The following is a 24,026-nucleotide window of genomic DNA, read 5'->3' on the forward strand; positions in this document are numbered from 1 at the left end:
CCTGGATCACACTCAATACCTGCTTGTCCACTCCCAGCTCAGACCAGAAAGGCCCCCTCGGGCCTCCAGCCCCATGGCTCTGCCTGGGTGCTCACTCCTCTCTGGCCCGGTCCTTCCCTCTCATGTCCCCTGCAGGGTCACCAGGAGCTCTCACCACCCAGGGCAGGCTGTCTGCTCTGTCCTGGGGAGGCCTCCATAGTAACAGGTATAAGAAACAATAGGTTCCTGTAGGGCCTCCCACACACAGCACAGTGGCCAGCACCCACCTACTGACCTCTTCACTCTGGATGGCCCAGGGTGGGCTCAGGGGCCCCACTGCATGTCCTGGTTCTCATCTTATCCCAGCGTTGCCCACGGGGGCGTCACTAAGCTACTCTGTGCCTGCTGCACAGAGGGCGCTCGTTCACATGATCCTCCCAAGAGCACAGGGTTCTGGTGGGCAGGCTCCTCCAAGGTTATGGGGCTCACCTGGGCAGGTACCCCGCAGGGCTCAGCACCCAGGAACCATGTACAGAGCCCTCGTTGCAGAGCACCCCCAGCCCACCTGTTGGCCGGTCTGACCCTGAGCCCCTCAGAGCAGGACCTGAACTAACAATTGCTCCTGGACAGGTCAGTGACCCTGGGCTTCACATGCAGCCTCCCTCCACCAAGTCTTCCAGAGACTTCCACTGCACCTTGGAACTGGGCCCGTTTCCACATACCATCTCTCCTCTCCCTGACCCCTGGGTTCCTCTCATTAGGAGAGGGTCTTCTTGAAATTACCTCCCACTTGTGGGCCAGATAAAATGATTAGAAAACAATCCAGAGCTCCAGCCCCATGTCCATCCTGACCCTCAGGAGCCATACCTGTTCCTAGCACCTGGCAAGCACAACAAGGCCCATTTTCTGCAACTGTGAGCCCCTAATGGGGGAGGATTGGCTGACCTGACCTGGCCCACCAGCCCTTCCTGGGTGTGCCTGGCTTGAGGTCTGTAGAAACAGGTGTAAGAATGCCTGCAGCTGTATTCTACACCATACTTTGTGGGGTGGGTGGGCTGGAGAGAGGACCTTGTGGATTGCTGTTTGTTATCAGGTCTTCCTAGACCAGGTAAGGAAGAGGTGTGTCACCCATACCTGCTGTTGGCCATCTCCCCAGGTGGGGGTGAGGAAGTAAGGGAAAAGGCAGTGGGAGCAGGTTAGGAGGGGTAACTCAGGTAAGGAAACGGAAAGCCCCTGGGTCAGGACCATCCTGCCTGGCCTACATGAGCCAACTCGGCAAGCATGCTGTCGCTGGGGTGGCTCCAAGCCCTCTCCTCCCGCCTGTGAGGTCTTTGCTGGTATTCGGGTGTTTTACCTGGGAAGGGTGGAGGAGGTTCAGGAGCAGCTAGCCTGGGGCTCAGCCAAGGTTTACTTAGAGATGCCTCCATGTGGTCCCCTAGTTTCCCACTGAGGATACTCCTGGGAGGTGGTGGGTGGAGGAGGTGGAAGGGCTGCTGGCTGCATGTAGTCCCCACTCCTGACCATCTTCAGAACTGCTCATCAGTGCAGCAAGTATCCTAACTGGGTTTCCATCTGTGTAACTGGTGGGTTCTTAATGAGTGTGAACTGTGACATTAAATGTCCTCAGTCAGGACTGAGACACTTACCACACCACGTGCACAGGTGTAAGAACCTGGGAAGGTGTGTGCAGCTGGTACCCTAGTGATGGGCTTCAGGCTTGACCCCCCCACATTCTGGGGTCCAGCCACTGCTTTAACATTTCTGGGGGTCCAGTGCTGACTCTAAGGGTTCCATAATCCAGCCTCCATCTGCTTTTAGGGAGATCCACACTTCCAGGATCCTACAGAGCAAGGTTTGTGTGGCTGTTCTGTGGCTTTTCTAACAAATGACCACAAGCTGGGTGGTTTAAAACAACAGGAGTTCATGTCATTATTTGATCCTTTTTAATCAAGCTGGTTTTAGAAAAGGCAGAGGAACCAGAGATCAAATTGCCAACATCCGCTGGATCATTGAAAAAGAAAATTCCAGAAAAACATCTATTTATGCTTTATTGACTATGCCAAAGCCTTTGACTATGTGGATCACAATAAACTGTGGAAAATTCTGAAAGAGATGGGAATACCAGACCACCTGACCTGCCTCTAGAGAAACCTATATGCAGGTCAGGAAGCAACAGTTAGAACTGGACATGGAACAACAGACTGGTTCCAAATAGGAAAAGGAGTACATCAAGGCTGTATATTATCACCCTGCTTATCTAACTTATATGCAGAGTACCTCACGAGAAATGCTGGGCTGGGTGAAGCACAAGCTGGAATCAAGATTGCTGGGAGAAATATCAATAACCTCAGATACGCAGATAACACCACCATTATGGCAGAAAGTGAAGAAGAACTAAAGAGCCTCTTGATGAAAATGAAAGAGAAGAGTGAAAAACTTGGCTTAAAGCTCAACATTCAGAAAACTAAGATCATGGCATCTTGTCCCATCACTTCATAGCAAATAAATGGGGAAACAGTGGCTGACTTAATTTTGGGGGGCTCCAAAATCACTGCAGATGGTGACTGCAGCCATGAAATTAAAAGATGCTTAATCCTTGGAAGGAAAGTTATGACCAACCCAGACAGCACATTAAAAAGCAGAGACATTACTTAGTCAATAAAGGTCCATCTAGTCAAGGCTATGGTTTTTCCAGTAGTCATGTATGGCTGTGAGAGTTGGACTATAAAGAAAGCTGAGTGCCAAAGAACTGATGCTTTTGAACTGTGGTGTTGGAGAAGACTCTTGAGAGTCTGGGGTGTTCATTGGAAGGACTGATATTGAAGCTGAAACTCCAATATTTTGGCCACCTGATGCGAAGAGTTGACTCATTTGAAAAGACCCTGATGCTGGGAAAGATTGAGGGCAGGAGGAGAAGGGGATGACTGCTGGGGTCCAGCCCCAGCAGGATCCAGGGGTACCCTAGGGAAGGACGGCGTCGGCGATAGAGATAATACGGGTTTTATAATGAACTGGAACCTGATGGCCCGGGGTCGAACGATAAGAGAATAAAGGAGAAAGAATAAAGAGGAAAAAGGAGGCTGATATTCCTTGGTTTACACAGAAAGCCAATAAAGCCCCTGGCATGGGACTTGCTCTGTTCACGGAGGCCACAGGTGCCCTCTCAGTGGGGTGAAGATGCAGGACACCCTCTCCTCTGGGTGAAGACACAGGACGCCTTCCCGATTGGGTCTTAGAAGCCCAGGCAAAAAAGTGAACTCAGAGAGCCTCTGTGCTCCAAGGAGTCAGCCTGAAAAAAAAAAAAGAGAGAGAGAGAAAGAAAGACACAGAGACCAGAGCTCTGGAGAAGTGGGATCTGCAGCTTTATTTTTAAAAGGAACTTTTATACTCTGAGTTACACATTTCTCAAAGTAAAAGATACAGAGTCAGCTCAACATTTCATCAATTTTACCTTTATCGAAACCAGGACATTTTCTCTACACCTTTTCATAAACAAAGGTCTTATGTTATGTTTGGCCCTGTGGCCTATTAACATTTCATGACTCTTTTTCTGATAAAGGTTAATCAGCCAGAAAACTTGTTTTCCCTTAAAGTGTTTTTTCTTTATTTTTCTCAGCCTCAGAAAGTACTAAATAAAGTTACATTCTCATGGAGTAAAGGTGCAGTGGGTCACAACAAAGAAAGAACTTATTAGCTCAAAGGTCTGATGTGGTTAATACCAAGGCTACTACTTGTTTTTCTTATATTCCAACTACATTAACTAATGCACTCCCAGGTGCACAATGGATAAGGGATATGGGAACTTGGCAGCAAGCATTGGCCAATAATGAAGCCCTTTACCAGTACTATTCTAATAATTTTTCATCCCTCAAAGGGCTCTATACTCATTAGGACTTTTAGAATGTTTAGGCTTCCTGTGCCTTTCATGGTTGGGGAGTTGTGAGCAATTATGTGCGTTAGTTATAAGGATATGGATAAACCTGCCAAGCAAGCTAAAATGTTAACGGAGAGGTTAGAATTGAAATACTCCTTTCAAGCCCAGGAGACTTATTAATTAGAGCCTAAATTGATTTTGTTCAGAGAAAGGTGGCCGGGGATAGCCCCCTACTAGTGTCAGAAGAGTTGGTGAAAAGCATAATAAACAGTAGACAGATTTTGGTTTCGGGGTAGATGCTTGAGCAGGTCCAGGGAATCCTTCGAGTCCTGATCCGCCTTTGCCTGTCAGGTCCTCTCCGCATGAGCTTTGTCATGGGTGGGACTTCCCCTGGTGGCTTCCGGCAGATGACAGAAGATGAGATGGTTGGATGACATCACCGACTCAATGGACATGAGTTTGGGTAAACTCCAGCAGTTGGTGATGGACAGAGAGGCTTGGTGTGCTGTGGTCCATGGGGTCGTAGAGTCGGACACGGCTCAGCAACTGGACTGAACTGGATGGCTGAATAATATCATGGCTAGGAACCCCATCTTCTTTATCCATTCATCTGTGTTCTGCACTTAGATTGCTGCTGTGTCCTGTTTATGGTCCTAGTGCAGTTGTGATCATAGGGCTGCATGCATCTTTTCAGATTTTGGTTTTCTCTGTATCCACACCCAGGTGTGGGATTGCTGGATCCTATGGTACGTCTATGTTTAGTTTTTTAGAAGAACCTTCATACTCTTTGCCCAATGGGTGTACCAATTTACATTCCCATCAAGAATGCAGGGAAGTTCCCTTCTCTCCACAACATGTATTGTTGGAGATTCTCTGAGATGGCCATTCTGACTGGGGTGAGGTGATAGTTCACTGGACTTTTTGTCTTCCTCTAACCATTAGTGATGCTGAGCATCTTTTCAAGTGCTTAGTGGCCATGTGTATGCCTTCTTGAAATGTCCATTGAGATCTTTGGCCCATTTCCTATTGGGTATTTTTGTTTTGATATTGAGCTGCATGAGCTGTTTGGATGATGTTTTGGAGATGAATTCTATGTGGGGATCTCTGTTTGAAATATTTTTTTCCTATCCTGAGTGTTGTCTTTTTCTTTCATTTAGGGTTTTGTTTGCTGTGAAAATGCTGCTAAAGTTAATTATGTCCCTTTGGCTTTTTATTTTCTATTACTCTAAGATGTGGATCCAAAAAGAACTTGCTGCTATTTACAGCAAAGCACTTTCTGTCTATATTTTCCTCAAGGGTTTGACAGTGTCCATCTTCACATTGAGATCTGTAAATTATTTGGAGTTTATTTTTGTGTATGGTGTTAGGGAGTGAGAAATGGAGTATTTTCTGTTCTATCAGTAAACAAAGATGTCATAGTCATCAGCAATTGCAGCCCTCCACTGTGAGCCAGTGAGCCCTCAGGGAACTCAGGAATGAGAAGAATATCTGCTCTCTAGCAGCCATTAGACTACAGTCACCCACTAAGGTGAGCCCTGAGGAATGGAAACTCAGGATGTGAAAACAGGACACTGGCCCCAGACAGGCGAGGTGCATATGAAATGAATGATTTCAGTGAGCCCTGACTCGTGCATCTTGCCATACATAGAAAAGCACTAAATTCCTTAACTCGGGATATCTGGTTTTCTTAACAATAATCTTTTGATATTCAGACTACCTGCCCTTTCTTACAAAATTGTATGTAACCTGACTCCTCCCCTCACCTCCTCAAAGCAGGTCTTATTTGAGATGGACTTCACCTGGGCTTGAAGTCCTAAAAATTCCTGCTGAATAAAGCATAATTCTCATCTTTTAGGTTGTGAATGTTTTTTAAGTCAACAGGAGTTACTGTAAATTCATTCCCATTTTCAATGTTTAAGGAACCTCCACACTGTCTCCATGGGCTTCCCAGGCGGTGCAAATGGTAAAGAACCTGCCTGCCAACACAGGAAACATAAGAGACATGGGTTTGATCCCTGGGTGGGGAAGATCGCCTGGAGGAGGGCATGGCAACCCACTCCAGTATTCTTGCCTGGAGAGTCCCATGGACAGAGGAGCCTGGTGGGCTACAGTCCACAGCGTTGAAAGTCAGAAATGACTGAAGTGACTTAGCATGCAGGCACACTGTTTCCTTAGTGGCTGTTCCCAACTGACGTTCCAGCATCAACGGAGGAGGGTTCTCATTTGTCTGCACCCTCTCCAGCCTTGGATCTTTGTAGAGTGTTTGACAATGGCCATTCTGACCAGTGTGAGGTGATACCTCATTGTAGTTTTGATATGGATTTCTCTAATAGTTAGCAGAAATATCAATAACCTCAGATATGCAGATGACACCACCCTTATGGCAGAAAGTGAACTAAAAAGCCTCTTGATTAAAGTGAAAGAGAGTGAAAAAGTTGCCTTAAAGCTCAACATTCAGAAAACTAAGACCATGGTACCTGGGCCCATCACTTCATGGGAAATAGATGGGTAAACAGTGGAAACAGTGTCAGACTTTATTTTTTGGTGCTCTAAAATCACTGCAGATGGTGATTGCAGCCATGAAATTAAAAGACGCTTACTCCTTGGAAGGAAAGTTATGACCAACCTAGATAGCATATTCAAAAGCAGAGACATTACTTTGTTAACAAAGGTTCATCTAGTCAAGGCTATGGTTTTTCCAGTGGTCATGTATGGATGTGAGAGTTGGACTGTGAAGAAAGCTGAGCGCTGAAGAACTGATGCTTTTGAACTGTGGTGTTGGAGAAGACTCTTGAGAGTCCCTTGGACTGGAAGGAGATCTCCAACCTTATTGTATCTTGTTAGGTGTTGTGGGTGTTCCCAAAAAGAAACTCCACTTACTGTCCCCTGGACTCCTGCCTTTGTTCAGAAGAAGAGAATCCAAAACCCTCCAAGAAGATGAGGAGCAGCCAGGAGTGATAAGAGCCCATGACAGGGTACCTTTTAAGCCCCAAATCCCGGTGAGAAGAACTGTGGAAATATGCCCTTTCTCCTTTGATTCAAATCACTTAGAGAAGAAAATAAAACTGTTGCAGGAAAGGTGACCCCTTCCAGGGCCCAAAACTGGCCTCTTGTCTTAACACTTGGAAATGAATTGTCTGAGGAGACACATGTGCTGACAAAGCAAGAGATTTTACTGGGAAAGGGCACCCGGGTGGAGAGCAGTAGGGTAAGGGAACCCAGGAGAACAGCTCTGTCACATGGCTTGCAGTCTTGGGTTTTACGGTGATTGGATTAGTTTCTGGGTTGTCTTTAGCCAATCATTCTGACTCAGAGTTCTTCCTAGTGGTGTGCACCTTGTTCAGCCAAGATGGATACCAGAGAGGAGGATTCTGGAAAGTGGTTGGACATGTGGTGTCTCCTTTTGACCCTTCCTGAACTCTTCTGGTTGGTGGAGGCTTATTAGTTCCTGTTCCTTAGGAGGACCTCCTGTCCTAAAACATGCTCACGCAAATGGTTACTATGTTGCCTGGCCAGGGTGGGCAGTTTCAGTCAGTGTGCTTCCCCTAACAAAACAACCTCAGAAAGGGGAGGTGCCCAAGTTCTAGGTGCTTCCTTCACCTCACTACCATTAACCTGCAGGAGAACAACATGAAGAACACAACTCAGGCTGAGCCTTCTGCTTGGAGCCTGGCAGATGTGTCTGAAGGCACCGACTTCAGTTCTCTCTGCCCTGGTGACAAAGAAGGCTCCTCCTGGTGTGATCAAAAGAGCAGCTTTGGGTCCTCCTGGATGGTATCTGCTGCTGAGTCTAGCGGTGGAGTCGGCTGGAGCTCTTGGGTGGTACCCACACAGTCAAGAGCTGCTCACTTACAGTAATTTGTTTACATCCTCCTCCTCTTTTAAGTCAGACTATATAGTTGATTAATTTGTAATTTATTTAAAGTATAATTTTTTTTACTGCTTTTATCTTCTGCTTTTTAACATTTAAAAATAAAGATACATGATTTATAGTTTATGTCTGATGCTCTCTTCTCTGTGCAAAATGAATTTAGAATTAAAGAGCCCTTTGCCACAAGGGAGGAGCCTTGTTAACCACCTGACGAGGAAGAGACTTAACTGACGGGTCCCTCACCAGAGGCTGTCTGTTGGCTTCGGGAGGAGCTGCTGTTCAGGCACCTTCTTCCCTTGTTGGTGCTGATGATGAAGGAACACTGAGCAGGACATGTTTTAAGTCTTCCAAAGACCTGGACTGGAATCAATGTTTGTCTTACTTAAAAAAGGCAGTTCCATACTCAACAGTGATTCTTAGCATTTACCTGTCATCAGTACTTCAAGTGTTGCTTTCCTCCATGTCGTCTCCCATTTCCCTTTGTAGACTGAGGATGGCCTTTCAAACAGACGCAGTGTTCCCTCATTGTGGTTTTGATTTGCATGTCTCTAACAATTTGTGATGTGCAGCACATTTTCACGGGCTTTGATTTTAACTAGTGTGTGTGGAACTGATCGTGGAAATTTTCTTCTTCACATTCTGCTCAGTTTTTAATTATTTTCAATTAGTTACCCATAAAGTGCCAATATCATTTAAAGCCCAGCAATCCTTGTGAATATGAAGTGCTCATAAGTGCTGCAGTGAAATAAAAGTCTTCTCTTTTGCCTTTTGAGTCCTAATCTACTTTAACTGTTTCTGATGTACTTTGCAAAGGAAGATTCATCTAGTCAAAGCTATGGTTTTTCCAGTAGTCATGTATGGATGTGAGAGTTGGACTATAAAAAAAGCTGAGTCCCAAAGAATTGATGCTTTTGAACTATGGTGTTGGAGAAGACTCTTTGAGAGTCCCTTGGACTGCAAGGAGATCAAACCAGTCAATCCTAATGGAAATCAGTCCTAAATATTCATTGGAAGGATTGATGCTGAAGCTGAAACTTCAATACTCTGGCCACTTGATGCGAAGAACTGCCTCATTCATTGGAAAAGACCCTGATACTGGGAAAGACTGAAGGCAGGTGGAGAACGGGACAACAGAGGATCAGACGGTTTAATGGCATCACCAACTCAATGGACATGAGTTTGAGCAAACTACAGGAGTTGGTAAAGGACAGGGAAGCCTAGCATGCTGCAGTCCATGGGGTTGCAAAGAGTCGGACATGACTGAGTGACTGAACTGAACTGACTGATCCTGGGAAAGGGAGAAATACTAATCAGGGTTAAATGTGAAATACAAGACTATCTACCTATGTTATTTTTGGCTACAGACAGGTGTGTTCAATGTCTCAGGTTCAGTCTTAAAAGAAATGCACCCAAATTAGCGTGTGTGTGTGTGTGTGTGTGTGTGTGTGTAGGCAGGTAGAGAAGGAAGAACCACATATACTTAGTTTCAAACAAAAGTTACTCTGAGTTTATTAAAACATTCCTAGTAACAAAAAAAAGCACATCTGACTCAATATATCATTATCTATATATTATCACACATTCTGGAAAGTCTCTTAAGATTTCAGGATGGGTTTTTCCTGTGGCCCAACTGGATCTAAGGAAAGAACACAAGAAATGATATACTTGATTTATAGCCACTGGTCATCAACAAACATGCACTGGCAGTGTTTCTGAAGAGGCAAGATAGCTGGACTGTTTTCTCCTCCTGGTTAGTGTTCTGCTCAAAATTCTGCTACCTTCAAAAATTCTTTCCCCTAATTAAGTCTATATGCACTTCCAGAGTTTCTCCTCAATATCTATGAATCTCAGAGAAGATCAAATTACTCAACTGTGATGAACAGGTCAACTGCAAAGTTCAATGTCAGAATGACCACCATACCTCAGGTGAAAATCAAGCCATGGGAAGAAAATAACGTCCTACTGTTTTAAATATCAAGCAGCAATTGGAGGACGGCAAAAACCTTATATCTTGAAGTCAAAAAGTACAAATTTGGAGTTACAAGATAAATATATACCAGGGATGTGATATACAATATGATAAATACAACGAACACTGCCATACATTATATACGAAAGTTGTTAAGAGAGAAAATCCTAGGACTTCTCACCACAAGGAAAGGAGTTTTTATTTCTTTCTTTCATTTCGTATCTATGAGATGATGGATGCTCATTAAAGTTATTGTAGTAATCATTTCATGATATATGTATGTCAAATCATTATGCATACACCTGAAACTTACACAGTGCTATATGCCAATTATATCTCAATAAAACTGGAAGAAAAAGAATATATACAACATATGTATATGTATTTCTTTTTCGTGTATACCATATATATATGGTATATATATATATATATACACATGCATGTGCCAAATATATATATTACATGTGGCAGCAAAACTAATGGCCAACCATTCACTAGCTATAAGGCAAGCTACTTATAAACTCTCAAGAAACATACAAATAAAAGGGCTTGAGCTTATGGAAACTGTAATTATATATGAAGATACTTACCTCTCTCAGTTAAGTCTCTTCTGCTTTGCAGATTATATACTCAGTGATTATAATTTTGATGACTATTTATGGACATAGTATTAAAAATCTTCCCTCAGAAGAACAGAGCCAGATTGTTGTGATTTGGGAGAAGAAATTCCCAAGGAAAAGTTCAAGTCCAACTTCCTGATCTATGTCCTTCCCACTCCCTTAACTGAAGATACAGCAACTCAGAGGCAAAGAAACAAAGATCAGCTAATATGGTCCCTCTGCCAACTGACAGCAATGGGTATAACCTTAAAACTTTGTAGAATGAAAAAAAAAAAAGCTTTTCTTACTTTGAATAATCTTTTTAAAAGTCTGAGTAATGATGCAACCTGAAAAAAGTAAAAGACAAATCATCAAAACAATTTTTGATTACCCTGGGTATCACAGTATGGCACTGAGGAAAACTTTAGGTGTGGAAATGCAGCCACAATCACTCTCACTAGGCAACTACATTAAGACTCCTCAAGTTGATATTCTGAAGAATCCTAATGCTAATACCTCAGATTTTAGATACAAGCCATCAGCTTGCTCCAAAGCATTAAAGCAGAATCCGTGAAGTACCTAATCAGCCACTTCCAGCAGAAGTGCTGTCACTGCAAACCACATGCTAGGAGCAGTCTCACGAGAGATCAATGCTCTGGTGAAAATTCTAACAGGCTTAGGGGCTTAAGAAAAGAAAAAAATCTGTTATCATAATAAATTACAGCTTCGGAAGAGAATTTTGAAGCACAGTAAATATCTGCATCCTTTTATAAAATCCAAACCGAAAAATCACTCCAAAAATGACCCGTGGTGAGAATGATGAAGTTACCAATTTTCCCAGCACCATCCACCCAATTTTCTTTCAAAGTAAGCATGTTATTGTTTGCTACATTCTCTTCTCACAACTATCTCCTCAAAACCAATTTGCACGCCTCCTCTTCTTCACCCCAGATTTCAGCTTCTTTGAAAGCAGGCTTTCCCTGAAGCATACAAACATGAACACAGGGTTCTATACAACATTCATTCCCAGCACATGGGAGCAAGGAAAAGGGGCTACGACTTAAGTTAGTTCCCGCCCCCAAGAGTCACCTTGTCACCAGCATATTCTTCTAGAAACAATGTAATTAGATTTTATTTGTTTTTGCTTTATAGCCAAGTGAACGGAGTGCAGAAAAGAACCTGGACAGAGCATAAACTTTTGGTATCTTTGTAGTTAATATCCATATTTACAGCTTACAGCTGCAGGAAAAGAAATAAATACCTCTGTGAAAAATATCACTTAAATCTAGTGGAATAAAGAGAGCACTGTCAAGGCGACAGAGGCTAATCTAAAAACATAAGGCACCAAAAAGTGGCAGTATTATTAAAGGGGCAATTTTTCCTCAATTTGACATTTTCAAAACACTGCATCACCCCCCTTCTCCAAAAACTCCAAGTAAATTTTTTGCTAGTGACAGTTTATGGTAGAAAAATGTACATTTTGTTAGATGTGAGGATAGTAACACCTACCTATACATCAGGGCCTTCCCCTTTTCATTCCCCAAGGCAAAATACCCACTTCTGGGAGAAAAATCCATGGTATGAATGAGAGAAATATTCTTCTTTTTAACAACTGGGAAGTTTGAAAATACTGTAAAGGAAGGAAGGTGGACCTGCAGGAAACAATAAAAAGCTTTTAAACTAAAACAACTAGGAGCTCATCTTAAATTTTAGACTTCATTCTATCATTTTGCTAGAACAAAAGTTCGTTTTGATTGTAACACACATCAAGTATAGTTCCCTTAATACAGCAAAGTGTTCCAAAATTAAAATTTTATTTTCAATATGCTATTAATTGAGAAGAAAGGGACGGAAGAGAAAAAAGTGCTTTCTTGATGCTTCATTATTAATAAACTGCAGCATCTAGCATGGTGCCTAGGAGGGTAAACAAATAAGTGAATGAACAAAGTGAAAAGTCAGCAGTGCTGGTTTGCTCATTAAGTCGTGTCTGACTCTTGCAACCCCATGGATTGTAGCTGGCCAGGCTCCTCTGTCCATGGGGTTCTCCAGGCAAGACTACTGAAGTGGGTTGCCATTTCCTTCTCCAGGGGATCTTCCTGACCCAGGAACTGAACCCGGGTCTCCTGCACTGCAGGCAGTTTCATTACTGACTGAGCTACCAGGGAAGCCCGAAAAGTCAGTAGTAGAACCCATTAATGTTCTAACATGATAACTACAGCAAAGAATACTAAAATCTGATTACAAGGAACAGAACATTATGAAGAGCCTGAAGCCAAGACAAAATCATACCAAATTTCCAGTATCATACAATTCCCTACTTGCACTTTTATTTCTCAACAATGTGGTGCTGAAAATCTCTCCTCAAGGAGAGGCTAAACCATGAAAACCTGGTTCAAGGGAAACTGTGTTCTGACTGAGAAACAGTCCAAAGCTCACCTCAAGGCCAGGTCTCTTTCTCCAGAAAAGTCTGCTCAGGGGGGAAATGAGCCCAAATCCAAGCTAGGCAAGACAAGTCCTCATCCAATTTGTGGATAAATAAAATCCAAGCAAGGAAGCCATTACCTTAAGCAGACTAGGAAGGCTCTCGCACATTCTCTAGCTCTTCCAAGAAACACAGCACCTTCATACTCACAGAATTCTCATTCAGCTATTAATCATGGCAGTCCATCATCCTTCACTTTGAGGTAAGTCCCCAGCCAATCAAGGGGACTTTCACAGACAAGTACCAGATAAAACTGTTAGATACATCTGTCTATTACACAGGTTTCATTCAGTCACTAGGCCCTACTACCCTGGTAAATGCCTACTGACCATTAAGTCAAGAAAGTAAAGTTTACAGTGACTCTCCAGACCATTTTCAATTATTCTCCTTCTCCAGGAAGCAGATTCTGCCTGCACAGTCTGTCATCAATGCAAAGGCTAATGAGAAGTGCTCTTTGACACAATAAAGCAAAGACACTGACAAAAATTGGAGTATAAGACACAAAGCAATTTTTTAAAGTTCAACTTTACCTTTTGTGTATTTGTCTAGCTAAATAAACAGAACTCTGTTACCAAAATTATCAGAAATACTGCAGTAAATACAAAGTTTATGATGTAAATGGAGTCCCTTTAAATGTACCCTGTGCAACAAATAACCTACACAAACATACATAGTGGCCAGAGCTTCACACAACAAGCTGACTTACTCTGATGGAGGATAAATACCAATTTATCAACAATTTTAAATTTTATCTCCTCTACTGACTTGAATATCAAGGAGGAAAAACCAGGTTTATGCCTTCCTAAAAGACTCAGCTATCTACTTGCAAGAGCCCCAGTTTAGGGAGCGCCTAGTGGTCCAGTGGCTAAGACTCCTTGCTCCAAATACAGGGGGCCTGGGTTCGATCCCTGGACGGGGGACTAGATCCCATGTGCCACAACTAAAAGATCTTGCATGCCACAATGAAGATCAAAGATCCCCTGAGCTGCAACTAAGACCCAGTGCAGCCAGACAAATAAGTATTGAAAAAAAAGTTCCCCAGAGATTACACTGTATTAGTACATCTTCCCTCAGACCAACGACCCCCTCCTGGTTAGATCTCAGCTGTTCTCTCATCTCTCTTTATGACCCTTGTATTAAAAGCTGTTAATTGAACTAATAAGAAGTCCCATAAAAACACAACTTCTTTAATTCATAAAGTTCCCTTTATCTCCAACATAATTTCTGTATTACATTTAAGGGTCCAGTTATCAAAATTCAATCAAAGCTCTCTCATCCTCAATTTAATAATTAAGGAGTCCCACAACTCCTACAACATCCAAGATTGAAGATGTAGTAACAATTTAACTTCTGAGTCTCTCAATGGTGCTATAACTTAGACTTATATTCACTGCTGAAATAACAGAACTGTTTGGTTCATTATAGGAGACTGCATCTAATAACACCGACACTGTTTCACAGAGGCATTATACCTGGTTATTTCCATTAGTCATTATGGTTGAAAGTTGTTACAAAGTGTCAGTCACTGTCATCTCTGACTCTGCAACTCCATGTATTGCAGCCCGCCAGGCTCCTTTGTCCATGGAATTCTCCAGGCAAGAATACTGGAGTGTGTAGACATTCCCTTCTCCAGGGGATTTTCCTGACCCAGGGACTGAACCTGAGTCTCCTGCATTGCAGGCAGACTCTTTACTATCTAAGCCATCAGGGAAGCTGCTTGATATTATAGCTGACTACCATTTAAAAAATGGGAGGTGGCTGACATTAATGAATTCCTTATGTGATTTTACTACAATAAAAAACGTAAATGCTGCCATGATCACTAAAGCAAACTAGACAGAACTATAAGGCGTTTTTCAGAACATATTATGTCAAGAAAAATAGATCCCATGGTTTTCTAACACAATTTACTATCATTAAAATGATAAAAGATTGATTTGTGCTATTTTAAAGCTGACTTGAATTAGAATCCTCCCATTTATCAAATGATTCATTCAACAGAGGCAATAAAACCCAATGATATATTTTCCACACTTTTCCAGCAGAACTCTTTCTTTCCTTAAAGAAAATCTTAATGCAGAATGCCAATATATATATCACAAGTAATCCTAAAGCTGCTCTATATAATACAGGGAGGAGCTTAGCCTCCTACTTGCCATCTGAAGTCCTGTACACATTCTAGGGCTCTGAAAAATTTAGTTAGAAAACTAAAAGCTAGAAAGAATACGGAATCTAGCATCATAGTTCACCGGCCTTTAGTAGCCGCTGACTTTGGGTAAGCTAATCCTCTGAGGACTATCACTTGGCTCAAAATTTTTTGTAAAATTCTTTATCTTTGTAAACTATACACTATTAAAGCTGATGAAGTATGCAAGGTTTATTTGCTGAGTATAAGTAAGATAAAAATAAGAATCTCTGTAACATGTTTACAATCTGGTAGTACACACATAAAAATAGCACACTGCAATGCTGCTTTTCAAGGTTCTATGTATACCTGGGCATCTGTATACCCGGCTTATAGCAAGAAACTGATTCTGCCTGAAGTGCAGGAAACTTCACGAGGTGGAGTGACATTTAAGCTGAGCTCTGATGCTGGGCCAAAAAAAAAAAAAAGAGCAACACTGGCCTGAGGCTGTTATCCTTAGAAAGGCCTGCTTACAAGTGGCCCTTAGATGCTGTCTGGGAATTTGACTGGCAAATAGGTCCCTACATAGATGGGACACTTTTCCTAAATGATAAGGATGGCTCATGAGTCCGTGCTCAGTTGCCTCAGTTATGTCCAACTCTGTGTGAATCCATGGACTATGCCCACCAGGATCCTCTGTCCATGGAATTTTCCAGGCAAGAATACTGGAGTGGGTTGTCATTTCGTACTCCAGAGGATCTCTAATGTGGTTTATGTTGAACACTTGACTTTACTTCTGGGAACCTTTACTTTGGGTACCTCCTAGGTAGAGGGTACCTACCTGATCAACCCCCAATAAAAACCTTGGGCACTGAGTCTATGATGAGCTTCTCTGGTAAAAAATATTTAACACATGTTGTCACAACTTGTTACTCGAGAATTAAACATGTCCTATGTGATCTGCCTTAAGAGAGGACTTCTGATGCCTGTGCCTGGTTTCCTCCAGGCTTTAGCCCATATACTTTTTCCTTATCCTTTGTACCTTTTCTCTGTAATAATTCTTAGCCATGAGTATGATCATATTCTGAGTCCTTGAGTCCGTGTATTTACCATTCTATTCCATGTGGTGCCATGGTAAAAGAATCCACCTTCCAATGCAGGAGAAACAAGCAATGCAGGTTTGATCCCTGGGTTGGGAAGATCCCCCGGAGTAGGAAACGGCAACCTACTCCAGTATGCCTGCCTGGAAAATTCAATGGACAGAGGAGCCTGGTGGCCTTCAGCCCGTGGGATTGCAAAGAGTCAGACAGAACTGAGCGACTGAATGCTCAGCACTCATCAAACCTGGGGGAGTTCCTGGGAACCCCTGGCACAGAGCTATCTTCACAAGTACTATCCAGCTATTTAAACTGCAATCTTTTTACATGGTTAATGTCCAAGCTCAATTTATTTTCAGAATTTAAGAACTGCCTCCACTCTATTATGACACCAGGTCTTATAAAGGTAAATTAAGAAAACCACAGAGGGATGAAATATTTGCTTACATATTCCTTCATGTATATACCAAAAGTAACTTCTGAAAATGAAGACCACCTCTTAAGAAATGTTAGGAAAGGACAGCACAGTTTTCCCAAAAGAAGTGAAATAATACAAATTTGGTGGCTACTGTGTATCATTTCTATAATTACACCCAAAAGCTACAATACTAGCAGTTTTTACAACAAGAGAGGCTACTATTTTAAAATAATTCAACTCTTTCCTTATTATCTTTCCAAGTTTTCAACTTAAAATTTTAAAATCATCAATGCTAAAAGGAAAGGGTAAAGACACATTACCAGTCTGACTGCTTCTTTCATGTTTGCTGAAGCAATTGCCAAGATTTCTGTAGTAGGATTGAAGGTCAGAGAAGTAACACCTGTAACCAAGTTCATTATCGCTTTTATTGGCTTTGGGTTTGTTTCTTGGAGACAAGAATCTTGATTGTATATGTTTACCACTCCACAATTAGAACTGCAAAGAGAAAAATGAATGAATTAAAGATTAAAAAGAAGCAACAGGATTTTCACAATCCAAGTGAATTAAGATATAACAGCCCACCCCCAGAAAACTAATATTTATAGGAACTGTATCATGTTACACAGGGACTATGGGCTGGAGTGTTCATCCCAAGGCAAAAATCAGAGTCTATCAGTTTTACTGTAGTCTTAACGAAATCTTGTTAATGCTGGGAGCTTTTAAATTACTAGTGTAGCTAGAAAATCCAAGCAAGCGTAGAATCTTCATTATTCATTCCTTCAATAAATATTTACTGAATTTCAACTTTACGACAGGCACTGTTTAAGTGCCTGGGATGCAAAGACAAACACAAGAGGCTACGAGGGCCACTCTCATGCCATGTATGGACAACCGAACATTCTAATATGCGAATGAGCACCATCTTCCCCCTGTTTAGATCTCCTCCTTTCTTTTTTTATTCTATTCTATTTATGAGAACATCCAAAACAGTGCTGCACAACAGCTGTAATAGCAATTACCTTAGTTTTTTGGTCTATAAGAATACCACAGTCAATAGTTAATGGAAGCGATCATCCACTCCAAGTTTACTGAAATACTTACCAACAATGAACTATACCCAATATTCACATAATGTAAATCTTAATGACTAACAGAATCATTCACAGACAGGTTTCAGTAAACATTTTTGACCTCAATCTTCAGACCACCTAATGTTACAGGCATCATTTATAAGGAATAAGAATAAGGTAGTTGTCATTCACAGATACTTAATTAGCAAATGCAATATAAACCTGAAAGTTGCAAGAAATTAATACTCAAACTAACAAAGGCGACACATTAAGTGTTCTAATTCCTACACTCAACATTCTCACTGATTCACTTAATACTTATTGCCTACAGTGAAACAGGCACAATGCATAAACAAGACAAATTTAGTTCACACACAAGACTCCACAGTTTGAAATTATAGCCAACTCACAAATAGTATGTTAGATTCAGTGTTTTAAAGTCTTCAAACTACTTATATTTAGTTTCTGATGTATATTTCATATACATTAATTAAAAAGCCCTTAATTTAAGTACAGCTAACTCTTATGTAGTCCCTATTAACCACTCAGGAGGAACAATATATATCCTGGCTTTAGAAAATCTTGCTGTGGACTGAACATTTGTGTCCCACTAAAATGGTTTTTCCAGTGGTCATGTATGGATGTGAGAGTTGGACTGTGAAGAAGGCTGAGAGCCGAAGAATTGATGCTTTTGAACTGTGGTATTGGAGAAGACTCTTGAGAGTCCCTTGGCCTGCAAGGACATCCAACCAGTCCACCCCAAAGGAGACCAGTCCTGAGTGTTCATTGGAAGGACTGATGCTGAAGCAGAAATTCCAATACTTTGGCCACCTGATGTGGAGAGCTGACTCATCTGAAAAGACCCTGATGCTGGGAAAGATTGAAGGCAGGAGGAGAAGGGGATGTCAGAGGATGAGATGGTCGGATGGTATCACTGACTCAGTGGACATGAGTTTGGGTAAACTCTGGGAGTTGGTGATGGACAGGGAGGCCTGGTGTGCTGTAGTCTATTGGGTTGCAGAGTTGGACACGACTGAGTGATTGAACTGAACTGAATGGCAGTTCTATTTTCAATTTTGTAAGGAATCTTCACACTGTTCTCCATAGTGGTTGTACTACTTTGCATTCCCACCAACAATGTAACAGGGTTCCCTTTTCTCCACACCCTTTCCAGCATTTATTGTTTGTAGACTTTTTGATAGCAGCCATTCTGACCGGCGTGAGATGGTAACCTCATTGTGGTTTTGATTTGCATTTCTCCAATAAGTGATGTTCAGCATTTTTTCACGTGTTTGTTAGCCATCTGTATGTCTTCTCTGGAGAAATGTCTGTTTAATTCTTTGGTCCATTTCTTGATTAGGTCGTTTATTTTTGTGGTATTGAGCTGCATGAGCTGTTTGTATATTTTTGAGATTCTTTGTCAGTTGCTTCGTTTGCTTATATTTTCTCCTACTCTGAAGGCTGTCTTTTCACCTTGCTTATAGTTTCTTTCATTGTGCAAAAGCTTTTAAATTTAATTAGGTCCCATTTGTTTATTTTTGCTTTTATTTCCTTTACTCTGGGAGGTGGGTCATAGAGGATCCTGCTGTGATTTATGTCAGAGAGTGTTTTGCCTATGTTTTCCTCTAGCAGTTTTATAGTTTCTGGTCTTAAATTTAGATCCTTAATCCATTTTGACTTTATTTTTGTGTATGGTGTTAGAAGTGTTCTAATTTTATTCTTTTACGTGTAGCTGTCCAATTTTCCCAGAACCATTTACTGAAGAGGCTCTCTTTGCCCCAATTGTATATTCTTGCCTCCTCTGTCAAAGATAAGGTGTCCACAGGTGCGTGGATTTATCTCTGGGCTTTCTATTTTGTTCCATTGATCTATATTTCTGTCTTTGTGCCAGTACCATACTGTCTTGATGACTGAAGCTTTGTAGTATAAACAAGTCAGGCAGGTTGATTCCTCCAGTTCCTTTCTTCTTTCTCAAGATTGCTTTGGCTATTCAAGGTTTTTTGTATTTCCATACAAATTGTGAAATTATTTGTTCTAGTTCTGTGAAAAATAGCATTGGTAGCTTGATAGAGATTGTACTGAATTGATAGATGGCTTTGGATAGTATACTCATTTTCACTATATTGATTCTTCCGATCCATGAACATGGTATATTTCTCCATTATTTGTGTTATCTGTGATTTCGTCAGTGTTCTACAGTTTTCTGTAAAACTGTAAAAATATATAGGTCTTTGTTTCTTTGGGCAGATTTATTCCTAAGTATTTTATTCTTTTCACTGCAATGGTGAATGATTATTTCCTTAATTTCTGTTTTCTCATTGTTGGTATATAAGAATGCAAGGGATTTCTGTGTATTAATTTTATATCCTGCAACTTTACTATATTATAAACTCTAGTAATTTTCTAGTAGTCTTTAGGGTTTTCTATGTAGAGGATGATGTCATCTGTAAACAGTGAGAATTTTACTTCTTTTCTAATTTGGATTCCTTTTATTTCTTTTTCTTCTCTGACTGCTGTTGCTAAAACTTCCAAAACTATGTTGAATATTAGTGGTGAGAATGATCTTGTTCCCAACTTTGTCAAAGGCTTTTTCTGCATCTAGAGATAACCATATGACTTTTATCCTTCGATTTGCTAATATGGTGTATCACACTGATCTGCGAATACTGAAGGATCCTTGCATCCCTGGGATAAAGCCCACTTGGCCATGATGTATGATCTTTTTAATATGTTGTTGGATTCTGTTTGCTAGAATTTTGTTGAGGATTTTTGCATCTATGTTCATCAGTGATGTTGGCGTGTTGTTTTTTTTTTGTGGCATCTGTCTGGTTTTGATATTAGGGTGATGATGGTGGTCTCACAGAATAAGCTTGGGAGTTTACCTTCCTCTGAAATTTTCTGGAAGACTGTGAGTTGGATAAATGTTAGCTCTTCTCTAAACTTTTGGTAGAATTCACCTGTGAAGCCATCTGTTCCTGGTCTTCCGTCTGTTGGACGATTTTTGATTACAGCTTCTATATCCGTGCTTGTGATGGGGTCTCTTAAGATTTTCTATTTCTTCCTGATTCATTTTTGGAAGGCTGTAATTTTCTAAGAATTTGTTCATTTCTTCCAAGCTGTCCGTTTTACTGGCATATAGTTGCTGAGAGTGGTCTCTTACGATCCTCTGTCGTCTGTTGTTGTGTGTTGTCTGTTGTGATATTCCATTTTCATTTCTAATTCTGTTGATTTGATTCTTCTTTTTCTTGATGAGTCTGGCTAATGGTTTGTCTGTTTTATTTATCTTCTCAGAGAACCAGCTTTTAGTTTTGCTGATTTTTGGTAGAGTCTCCCTTGTTTCTTTTTATTTCTGCCCTAATTTTTATGATTTCTTTACTTCTACTAACCCTGGGGTTCTTCATTTCTTCTTTTTCTAGTTGCTTTAGGTGTAAAGTTAGGTTAATTTGATTTTTCTCTTGTTTCTTGAGGTAAGCTTGTAACACTATGAACTTAGCACTGCTTTTACTGAATCCCATAGATTTTCAGTTGTGCTTTCATTTTCATTTGTTTCTATGCATGTTTTAATTTCCTTTTTGATTTCTTCCATGATTTGTTGGTGATTCAGAAGCATGTTATTTAGCCTCCATATGTCTGTGTTTTTAATAGCTTTTTTCCTGTAGTTGACATCTAATCTTACCACACTGTGATCAGAAAAGATGCTTGAAATGATTTCATTTTTTTTGAATTTACTAAGGCTAGATTTATGGCCCAGGATGGGATCTATCTTGGACAATGTCCTGTGTGCACTTGAGAAAAATGTGAAATTCATTGTTTTGGGATGAAATGTCCTAGAGATATCAATTAGGTCTAACTGGTCCATTGTATCATGTAAAGTTTGTGTTTCCTTTCTAATTTGCTGTTTGGTTGATCTATCCATAGGTGTGAGTGGGGTATTAAAGTCTCCCACTATTATTGTGTTACTGTTAATTTCCCCTTTCATACTTGTTAACATTTGCCTTACATCTTGAGGTGTTCCTAACTTGGATGCATGCTGCTGCTGCTCAGTCGCTTCAGTCGTGTCTGACTCTGTGCGACCCCATAGACGGCAGCCCACCAGGCTCCCCCATCCCTGGGATTCTCCAGGCAAGAACACTGGAGTGGGTTGCCATTTCCTTCGCCAAAGCAGGAAAGTGAAAAGTGAAAGTGAAGTCACTCAGTCGTGTCCAACTCTTCGAGAGCCCATGGACTACAGCCTACCAGGCTCCTCCATCCATGGGATTTTCTAGGCAAGGGTACTGGAGTGGTTGCCATTGCCTTCTCCGACTTGGATGCATATATATTTCTAATTGTTATATCTTCTTGGATTGATCCTTTGATGATTATGTAGTGTCCTTCTTTGTCTCTTTTTATGACCTTTAGTTCAAAGTCTATTTTATCTGATAAGAGTATTGCTACTCCTGTTTTCTTTTGGTCTCTTATTTGCATGAAATATTTTTCCAGCCCTTCACTTTCAGTCTGTATGTGTCCCTTGGTTTCAGGTGGGTCTCTTGTAGACAGCATATATAGAGGTCTTGTTTTCGTATCCATTCAGCCAGTCTTTGTCTTTTGGTTGGGGCATTCAACCTATTTACATTTAAGGTAATTACTGGTAAGTATGATCCTGTTGCCATTTACTTTGTTGTTTTGGGTTTGAGTTTATAAACCTTTTCCTGTGTTTCCAGTCTAGAGGAGATCCTTTAGCATTTGTTGAAGAGCTGGTTTGGTGGTGCTGAATTCTCTCAGCTTTTGCTTGTCTGTCTCCTTCATATTTGAATGAGATCCGTGCTGGGTATAGTAATCTGGGTTATAGGTTTTTCTCTTTCATCACTGTATGTCCTGCCATTCCCTTCTGGCCTGAAGAGTTTCTTTTGAAAGATCAGCTGTTATCCTTAAAAGGGGATCCCCTTTTGTGTTATTTGTTGCTTTTCCCTTGCTGCTTTTAATATCTGCTCTTTGTGTTTATTAACCTCGTTAGTTTGATTAATAAGTGTCTTGGGGTGTTTTGCATTGGGTTTATCCTGTTTGGGACTCTCTGGGTTTTTTGGACTTGGGTGGCTATTTCCTTTCCCATTTTAGGGAAGTTTTCAACTATTATCTCCTCAAATGTTTTCTAATGCCCCTTCTTTTTGTCTTCTTCTAGGACTACTATGATTTGAATGTTGGGGCGTTTAACATTGTCCTAGAGGTCTCTGAGGTTGTCCTCATTTAATTCTTGTTTCTTTTTTTCCTCTCTGCTTCATTTATTTCCACCATTCCATCTTCCACCTCACTTATCCTATCTTCTGTCTCAGTTATTCTATTGTTTCCCTCCAGAGTGCTTTCAATCTCAGTTATTGCATTATTCATTATTGACTCTTTATTTCTTCTAGGTCCTTGTCAAACATTTCTTGCATCTTCTCAATCCTTGTCTCTAATCTATTTACCTGTAACCTCCACTTTGTTTTCAAGATTTTGGATCATCTTTACTATCATTATTCTGAGGAATTCTTTTTTAAAAAATATATTTATTTATTTTTGGCTGTGCTGGGTCTTCCCTCCTGCAAGGGCTTTTCTTTAGTTGCGGGGAGCAGGGGCTACCTGCCAATTGCTGTGTGTGAGTTTCGCATTGTGGTGGCTTTCTCCTGTTGCAGAGCATGGGCTCCAGGATGTGAGCTTCAGTAGTTGCAGCTTATAGTCGCAGGCTCATGACAGGTTGTTGCTGAGCCATGAAAGATGCTGTTGATTCTTGGCCTCTGGAGAAGAGGAGTTCAATCCGGGGCCAGTGACAAGGCTTGAACGCTAACAAACTTCTTGTGTAATAAAGTTTTATTAAAGTGTAAAAGAGACAGAGAAAGGCAGAAAGAGTGCCCCCTTGCTAGTCTTTAGCCAGATGTTATATACCTATCTTTAGCTGAACATTATATACCTATACTTCCCTGGTGGCTCAGATGGTAAAGCGTCTGCCTACAATGCAGGAAACCAGGGTTCAATCCCTGGGTCGGGAAGATCCCCTGGAGAAGAAAATGGCAACCCACTCCAGTACTCTTGCCTGGAAAACCCCATGGATAGAGGAGCCTGGTAGGCTACAGTCCAAGGGGTCGCAAAGAGTCGGACATGACTGAGCAACTTCACTTTCACTACATACCTATCAGCAAGTTGTTAATTAGAGAAAGGAGATGTCTCAAAATTCAGAGTGGCACCAGGCCCCTCACTCCCAACATGCAATTTGAGATAACACTGACACCAGGTGAGTCATCTGGAGCCATAAAACGATTGACATTTATCTTGAAGAAAGGCAGGCGTCCAAGTAAGTATATAGTTTCATTAACATAGATTAGGAGAACAATGTATCAGTAAAACATACAGGTTTGTTGAGCCCTGGTTCTGAGTCTCAAGCAGAACTGACTTGAGGAAAGACAAGAGTCTAGGGTAAATACAGAGTTCATTAACATAGCTTAAGAAAAACATTTCCGTAAGAAAAACACATTGGCTAGCTCAAGGTTTGAGAAAAGTTAAGTTCAGGTGGAGCCAAGTGTCATCATGGC

General features: G+C 41.2%; 1 protein-coding gene across 1 annotated transcript in view; it reads right to left on the reverse strand.

Annotated features, from left to right (window-relative positions):
- Nucleotides 1–9,208: 9,208 nt before the first annotated feature.
- UTP18 (UTP18 small subunit processome component) overlaps nucleotides 9,209–24,026 on the reverse strand; it is a 58,360-nt gene continuing 43,542 nt past the window's right edge. Inside the window, exons 11-14 of the mRNA XM_061391339.1 lie at nucleotides 16,735–16,909; nucleotides 11,802–11,944; nucleotides 10,601–10,639; nucleotides 9,209–9,360 (exon numbers count right to left, since the gene is read on the reverse strand). Of these exons, the coding sequence (XP_061247323.1) occupies nucleotides 10,615–10,639; nucleotides 11,802–11,944; nucleotides 16,735–16,909 (343 nt within the window). The 3' untranslated portion in view covers nucleotides 9,209–9,360; nucleotides 10,601–10,614. The remainder of the gene's footprint in view (nucleotides 9,361–10,600; nucleotides 10,640–11,801; nucleotides 11,945–16,734; nucleotides 16,910–24,026) is intronic.

Source organism: Bos javanicus, chromosome 19, assembly GCF_032452875.1.
Source record: "Bos javanicus breed banteng chromosome 19, ARS-OSU_banteng_1.0, whole genome shotgun sequence".
NCBI classification, from domain to species: domain Eukaryota; kingdom Metazoa; phylum Chordata; class Mammalia; order Artiodactyla; family Bovidae; genus Bos; species Bos javanicus.